At 43.9% G+C, this 8,733-nt stretch overlaps 1 protein-coding gene across 1 annotated transcript in view; it reads left to right on the forward strand.

Moving 5' to 3' along the window:
• The window catches only part of LOC124008697 (collagen alpha-1(VIII) chain-like), a 22,446-nt gene extending 13,959 nt beyond the window's left edge, over positions 1-8,487 (forward strand). Inside the window, 3 exon segments of the mRNA XM_046320204.1 lie at positions 3,110-3,512; positions 5,153-5,353; positions 5,356-8,487. Of these exon segments, the coding sequence (XP_046176160.1) occupies positions 3,113-3,512; positions 5,153-5,353; positions 5,356-7,100 (2,346 nt within the window). The 5' untranslated portion in view covers positions 3,110-3,112 and the 3' untranslated portion in view covers positions 7,101-8,487.
• The last annotated feature ends 246 nt before the right edge of the window (positions 8,488-8,733 follow it).

Consider the following 8,733-nt stretch of genomic DNA (forward strand, 5'->3'; position numbering starts at 1 on the left):
ACTGAAGTATACTGTAGTAACTCTTGTGTACTGTAGTATACTTGTACTGTAGTAACTATAGTAACTCTTTACTATAGTGTTTTAGTTGCATTATCTTTGACAAAGAGCACATTTTCCATAGCATGTAGGTAGAATGGTTGGACTGGGGTCTGAACAGGTAGTTCACAGCTTCTGCTCTTTTCAATAGCCATACAATATAATTATGGTCTATACTTGGCATGTATGTTTCTCACTTATGGCTGGCACAAATTGGGATATGGGGGTGGGGAATGGCCAGGGTATATGCTAATTAAATACTGTGGTATCTACTATAGTTTTTATAAGTGTTTTTGCTGTCATTTCTATATTATTTACTATAGTATTTTTTTGCAGATAACACTAGTATTTACTATAGTATACTACAAAATTCTACACTAAGTAAAACACATGATTGAAGGAAACTACAGTGTGTAGTATAGTACTCCATAGCATACTACAGTTTTCTGCAGAATTCTATAATAAGTAGTGTAGTATTCTATTGTAAACTGTAGTATTTTTTTATGTGGGTAGCGCCCTTCAGTCTAATGACATGGTAATGTGCTCATTTCCCAGACATCATGGTAGAAACGCGAAGGTCTGGATGTATACTATGGTGCTTTCATAGCTTGGTAGTTGGCAGTGTTAAGGACCAGTGTGGAGTGATCTTGGTGTTTATGTGTTTTTCTTATTTCGCACTGGCTCATGGGATACATCAATTCCATCAACAAGTTGTTCCTGGTATGCTCCTACAGTGGTTGTGAATGAGAAATGATGCTTAATTCTACCAGTAAACAGTTTAAAGATGTTTGATCAACAGGACCGATGACATTATTGAAATTTGGAAAAGCCTGAAAGTCAAAGTGTTCCGTAGCTTTGACTAGGTCCAATGTGCCGACCTCCTGTTTCTAAGCAGTCTGTCACAAACAAGACTTGATAAAGTCAGCATTGAACCTTTTTTAGGGCAATTCATTTTGGCTGAGCATTAAACCAAATGTTATCCTGTTCCCTTGCTTCCTGCTTGTTTTCTGAGAAATAATACATCTGGCATGTGGGCTATAAATGGACTCACTGCTGTTCTCTGCTGTTCACAGCCTGGCCAGACTGATTCTTATGAAAGCATGGAGAATCACAACCTTGACTTGGACAGAGTGAGGTCATTTTATCCACTGTTGAGCACATACAAATGGTTACTGCGTAGACAAACTGTGCATTAAATGGTTAGTGAAAGCAGAGATGTTTTTGCCAAGTCAAACCATAAATGACTTGATTCAGGTGGTATGGTAGTCTGTGGTCCATGCTGATGTCTACAAGAACCACACATGCCAATTGTCCATTTAGTCATTGCTTTTCTTTTGGTCTGAGGAGGTCCCTTAAATGCCATGTCAGTGTTGTACTGCGTGTATTTACAACTTACTACTTACTTATACTGACAACCCACTGTGCACAGACGTCAGTTCAACAGTCTAGTTTTGATTTCCATTTGGTTGAGTTGTCAATTAACGGGAGTTCAACGTGAAATCCACAAACAATGTCACCATGCCATTTGGATTTAGGTACAAATTTGAGTGAAAAAATTAAATTCCCTTACACTGATGAGCAAATCCAATCAGTTTTCCACGTTGCTTCAACGTCATCACATGATTTATTTTGTTGAAATTATGTGAAACAACGTTGATTCAACCAGTTTTTGCCCAGTGGGAATAGATGTGCTGTGAAGACTGTCATGTTTAAACTCTGCCATGTTGCATATAACTCCTCACTTTTCACAGTTGTTTTGTCTAGGTGTCTGGAATAAGACTAATCATAATGTATGAACAGCACAGGAGGTTGGTGGAGAACGGGCTCGTGGTAATGCCTGGAGCCGAATCAGTGGAATGGTACTGTATCAAATACAAACACATGGTTTCCATCTGTTTGATGCCTCTCCATTGGCTCCGTTCCAGCCATTATTAGGAGTTGTCCTCCCCTCAGCAGCCTCCACTGATCAACAGTAATCTTACAGCTAGCTCAGTGTCCCTCCAAATGTACTCTAACACCTTGTTTGAACCAAATTTTCTCTTTAAAACCCAAACAAGCATACTGCAGTGTTAAAACTCTTCTTTTGGTATTTCTTTCATTAGTCTGAGGTTGATATTATCCCAAAATGTTTTGCGTGTCAACAATCAAGTTTTCAAGATATATAACTTTCAAAATAGAGAAATAGAGTCGTATGATGAATCACCTCTTCCCTCGTTACACTGGGGTAGACCCACTGGATCAGTAGCAACTGTACTGTGTGAAGCTTCGAAGTAACGCGTTGGATTATTTTCAGTTTGAAATTTTGCACATTCGCTTCTCAATGATGCAAAACACATCTCTTCATTAGAGCAGGAACTGACATCCACAACAACGAGCTCACTCTCTTTTCCTACCCGCCCAGTAACTCAAAACCCCACCTCTGAATAAGAGTGTTGTGGTTTCATAGCCAAAAATGTCTGCCCTTGAGGAGTGGCCTGGCTGTCCACGCTGGCAGTATCAAACTCAAATCCATGTGATTTAACTTGTCAGAACTATTTATTATCTGTTCCACAACAAGGCTTTTAAAATGTTTCAGAGTACAGTATGATCAGAAAATTTGGGAGACCCTCGCTGTGTATAGTCATATGGTTATAGTGTGCATCCTGAGGCCTCGCTACAAAATGTTAAATAGCACACTTATCTTAGCTCTCAGGATTCTGAGAAACTTCTGCGAGGGGTTATTGTACTGCCATACATTTTCTCTAATGTATCTGCCAGAATACCTCTGTTTAACTCATTCTATGGTCTTGAAAATTTCATCTGCTTAACTCATTCTATGGTCTTGAAAATCTCATCTGTTTAACTCATTATATGGTCTTGAAACTCTCATCTGTTTAACTCATTATATGGTCTTGAAAATCTCATCTGTTTAACTCATTATATGGTCTTGAAACTCTCATCTGTTTAACTCATTATATGGTCTTGAAATTCTCATCTGTTTAACTCATTCTATGGTCTTGAAACTCTCATCTGTTTAACTCATTCTATGGTCTTGAAACTCTCATTCTGCTGACCTGCCCTCTCTCTCTCCTAGGACATGGCCAAGCCCCTCCCCTCTACTCATCTATTGGTGGTGGCACTCCAGCTGTGTCTAGTACTACGCCACCATGCCCGTGGGGCGGCATATTACGGGCACAAGCAGCCGCAGCACCCACAGCAGCACCTTCCCCAGCAGCACCAGCCCATGCAACAGATACCTCACATGCCCCTAGGGAACGGGTATGGGAACGGGAACGGGAACGGGAACGGGAACGGGAACGGGTATGGGAACGGGGACGGGCTGTCCAAGCAACAGTACGGGAAGGAAATGCCACAACATATGCCATACGGCAAAGAGATGCCATATGTGCTGCCACAGTATGGGCAAGAACTTCCACAGATGCTTCCACAGATGCACGAACAACCCCAGATGCCACCCAATAAGGGCAAGGGAAAAGGTGAGATTTTAATAGATTGTCTACATCACAAAAATGTACATGCTTAGAAAAAAATGGTTCTTTGGTTGTCCCCATAGGAGAACCCTTTTTGGTTCTACATGGAACCAAAAAGGTTCTACTTGAAACTAGAAAGGATTCTTTAAAGGGTTCTCCTGTGGGGACAGCTAGAGAACTGTTTTTGGTTCTAGATAGAAAAAAGGTGCTAACAGTGTAGGCTAAACAATAGTATATTTGAACCATATTTAGATTTGAAATTGGATAATGGCCATGGCCACCAATGTGGGTTTGAAGGGTTAGCCAACATGGACAGTATGGTACAACCAGAGGTTCATGGTGCAGTGCTGACATGAAACCATTACCCAGTCTCTGACATGTTAGTTCCATTCAAAACACCTCTCAACTGCTTTTCCAAGATTCTTCTCATCTGTCCTAACATCCACAGGAAATCAGATCCAGCTCATGGCTTATAAAAGCATCCTTGACAAATCGCATGTGAAGCAGGCAAAACACACTGTTGTTTACTCACTGTGTATGTCTGTACTGTGTTCTCCACATAGCTCATCCTAATATAGCTACTACTATACAAACCATTTTCCTTCAAAATGATATACTGTCTATACACACCACGTATTTATTTTCTGGATTCTGACGCATGCTCATTCTAATATATCTACCACTGGATTGTTAATTGGACTCATTCTGCTATTTCTTGATTTCTTGTTTAGATGTTTTACTATTTGTATTGTATTTGCGAGTCATTCTATTTCACTTTTGGAGCTAGCATCCTAACCATTTCGCAACACCTGCTGTAACACTTGCAAATCTTTGTAGGGCGGCAGGGTAGCCTAGTGGTTAGAGTGTTGGACTAGTAATCGAAAGGTTGCAAGTTCAAATCCCTGAGCTGACAAGGTACAAATCTGTCATTCTGTCCCTGAACAGGCAGTTAGCCCACTGTTCCTAGGCCGTCATTGAAAATAAGAATTTGTTCTTAACTGACTTGCCTAGTTAAATAAAGGTTTAAAAAAAATTAAAAGGTGACCAATACACTTTGATTCGAAATAAGGTATATTGCAGATAATGTACACACTGAGAAAAAAGGTGCGATCTAGAACCTAAGTGGGTTCTTTGGCTGTCCCTATAGAAGAACCTTTTTGGTTCCAGGTATGAACATTTTGGGGTTACATGTAGGACCTTTTCCACAGAGGATTCTACATGGAACCAAAAAGTGTTTTCCCTGGAACAAAAAAGGGTTCTCCTATGGGAACAGCCAAATAACCCTTTTGGAAACCTTTTTTCTAAGAGTGTAAGACATTTCACATAAATGTGTATTTTGACTATTTCAACAATCAAGCAAGGAATCAGAGAAGGTGGAAAGAAAGTATGTTCGATAACTAGGAAATGTAACATGCTTTTAACATCCACTATCAGCACCCTGTGTCCAAGGGGGACATTAAAGTCAGCTTTTGGCATTCATTTTCAAATATAATAATTTGTCCCATCATCTACGGATGAAGGTCCATTGGGCTTACCCAAATGTCCATGCATATTAATTGGTCATGTTCCTATGTGCTCAATGAGATACTCAAGTCACTAACTCCAGTCAGTAATTCATGATAAATGCAAATTGATGTCATCCACAGGTCAGTCATATCCCAGTAATGGGAAAGGCCTTGGAGGCCCACCACCTGATGATAGGGGACTACAGGGTCCTGGTCCCGAGGGGCCACCAGGAGCCCAAGGGCCTCCAGGACCACAGGGCCCTCCAGGGATGCTAGGTCAAGGGATGCCCGGCCCCCATGGAAAACCAGGCCCTCCTGGTCCCCAAGGGTATCCTGGGATAGGAAACCCGGAATGCCGGGAATGCCCGGTAAACCTGGTGGAGGCGGCCAGCCAGGTCCGAAGGGCGACCTTGGTCCTGGTGGTGATGTAGGACCAATGGGGATGCCTGGGGGGCCAGGTCTTCCAGGGCCACCAGGCCTGCCAGGCATCGGGAAGCCAGGGGGTCAGGGACTGCCTGGGCAGCCTGGGCCTCGAGGGGAGCCTGGACACAAGGGCATACCTGGACTGCCTGGTCTTCCTGGGCCCAAGGGAGACAAAGGGATTGGCTTGCCAGGATTGCCAGGTTTGAAAGGACCTGGTGGACCACCTGGGCCTCCTGGTCAAGGGGGTTTGCCAGGGGTTGGAAAACCAGGTCTGAATGGACTACCAGGATTGCCCGGGGGGGCAGGAAAACCAGGCCCACCTGGAGAAGGAGGACTTGCTGGTCCACCAGGTGAAGGAGGAGAACCAGGACCACCTGGGCTACCAGGTATTGGCAAGCCTGGGCAAGATGGTTTGCCAGGACAACCAGGGTTCCCAGGTGGTAAAGGGGAATCAGGCCCACCAGGTTTGCCAGGGGGCCCAGGCCTACCTGGTTACGGAAAGCCAGGATATCCTGGACCAAAAGGAGACAAAGGACATGGAGGTTTTCCTGGAGCTCCAGGCCCAAAAGGTGACAAAGGTCATGGAGGTCTCCCAGGGCAGGAAGGCCTTCCTGGACCCAACGGGCCACCGGGCCTGCCCGGTTCCATTGGGCCACCTGGGGGTCTTGGTTTCCCAGGTCCGAAAGGAGAAGGTGGCAATGGAGGGCCAAAGGGGCTGCCAGGTCCTAAAGGTGAGCCAGGGCCTCCTGGGCTTCCTGGACAGGGTGGGTATCCTGGAGAGGGTGGTCAACCAGGACCGAGAGGTATACCAGGGCCACTGGGTCCGAAAGGGGATAACGGCCACAAAGGGTTACCTGGCCTCCCTGGAGCTCCTGGAATGCCCGGTTCAAGGGGAGAAGGTGGAATGCCCGGAGAAAAAGGTCACCAGGGACCCAAGGGAATCCCTGGAAATTTTGGTCCAGGTGGGCCACTTGGTCCTCCCGGTCTTCCCGGGCCAAAAGGCGAACTTGGTCCTCCAGGGAAACCTGGCTACCCTGGCGAAGGTAAACCTGGTGTTCCAGGCGCTTTAGGGCCCCAAGGGAAACCCGGCAACGGTGGACCCCCTGGTCAGCCTGGACAACCAGGACAACCTGGTCCCCCTGGCCCACCCGGACCCCCCACCCAACCACCTGGTCTTGGTGAAATCCTCCCTGCGCTGGGTCCTGGTCTGGACGGTCTTAAACAAGGCGGTTACAAGAAACCGAAGAATGGAGGGGACAGGAACGGCCTGGAGATGCCAGCATTCACGGCTCAGCTCACCAATCCTTTCCCCCCCGTAGGCTCCCCTGTTGTCTTCGACAAGCTCCTGTACAATGGCCATCAGGACTACAATCCTCAAACCGGCATCTTCAGCTGTACCATACCGGGAATCTATTACTTTGCTTACCACGTCCACTGCAAAGGAGCGAATGTGTGGGTGGCGCTGGTCAAGAACAATGAGCCTGTGATGTACACATATGATGAGTACAAAAAGGGCAGCCTGGACCAGGCGTCAGGGAGTGCTGTGCTCCCTTTACAGCAAGGAGACACTGTGCATGTACAGCTTCCATCTGACCAGGCAGCAGGACTTTATGCCGGTCAATATGTCCACTCTTCATTCTCCGGATATTTATTGTACCCAATGTAAAGATCAACAACAAAAAGGGCATCCACACCACAACTCACTACATAGCTGTTTTATTCGTGTTTTATTCATTTTAAACTGTTGAAAACCTCAATAGTGACACATGATGACAACAGTGAAAACTACTACTCGGCTCAGAAGTATCCAATGAATGTGTGAGTGCTACAGCTATAGAATGTTTCTGCCTTTGTATTGCAGTATTAGATGGGTGAGAAAAAAAACATAAATCAATCTCTGCAATACATTTCATTTACCCCAGAAATGAATTTGGCAAAACCCTCAGATAAATTATTTGAGATGTCTGTATGTAGATATTCAGATAATTATGCAAATGACAATTTCTGTTGGTTAATAGGGGGTGGAAATGTTGCAAATGATTAAGAATACTGACTATCCCAGTTGTAGCAGTGTCATCCACCTCACGTGATTGACAGTGTTTATAGAGAAAACATGGTTTCTGACATGCGATGGCGCTACTGTGGATAGCAGCATATTGCAATGGAAACAATGTGTTATTTTTTTATTAAAGAGAACTATTTTAGGATGTAGTTATTACATTTGCCCAACATGTTCTTCTCCTTATGTGAATACATAGCATTTGTTTGTATTTTATATTTCCATATCAGATTTTTGTTATGTGCACTCAGTATATCCGTTCTTTGCATTCCAACAGTCACAGCCATTATGACGCCACTACAGGGCAAGCCGTCTACCGCAGCTTTCATAAGCAAGCATCAACGCATCCTCTTTATCTGTCATGCATACCTAATGTTAGTACACAATTATTCTTCAGAGGTCATTCTTCCATGTGTGGACTTTTCAGAAGACATTCTAATGTCTTTATTTAATGCCAGATTATACCTTTGGCATATAAGTAACACTGTTACATTCACAGTATGTATTACCATACATTGTTCCCCTTTAACAACGTGATTTTCCCGATCCCATAGTTCCTCCACGACAGATTGATTTCTTTTTTATCATCCACTTATTCACGTTGTTCCAGATTATACAGAAGTGTCTACCATTTTTATTTATTGATATCATATTTGGAAATGAGATTGTTTCATGGTTTGGAACCGAAAATAAAATTCAATTGATATGCAACATAGTGAAGACATTTGGTTGTACGCTGCCCATTTCAATATGCACATTAAGTTCAAAAGTCAACCACACTTCTCTAAGGGATGTGGCAGTATTCCTCTCTGTCAATTATTTGTTTAACTACTGATTTTGTCTGAAATTGTAAATGTGTATGTATACCTGTTGAGACTATCTTGAAGGAAAAAATAAATGTTACCTGACAATGGTGCTAAACATATAACCAAATGAAGAACTTAGTATAATGTTTTTGGACTATTGTTGTTTTTCTAAATAAAGATGAAGTGATTAAAACAATGTGTTGTCTTCTTCGATTGCTACTTGTTGCATTGGGCCTGCACACACGCTGTGTTCACATTGGGCCTGCACACAAGCTGTGTTCACATTGGGCCTGCACACAAGCTGTGTTCACATTGGGCCTGCACACAAGCTGTGTTCACATTGGGCCTGCACACAAGCTGTGTTCACATTGGGCCTGCACACAAGCTGTGTTCACATTGGGCCTGCACACAAGCTGTGTTCACATTGGGCCTGC

Source organism: Oncorhynchus gorbuscha, linkage group LG21 (genome assembly GCF_021184085.1).
Source record: "Oncorhynchus gorbuscha isolate QuinsamMale2020 ecotype Even-year linkage group LG21, OgorEven_v1.0, whole genome shotgun sequence".
Lineage (NCBI taxonomy): Eukaryota > Metazoa > Chordata > Actinopteri > Salmoniformes > Salmonidae > Oncorhynchus > Oncorhynchus gorbuscha.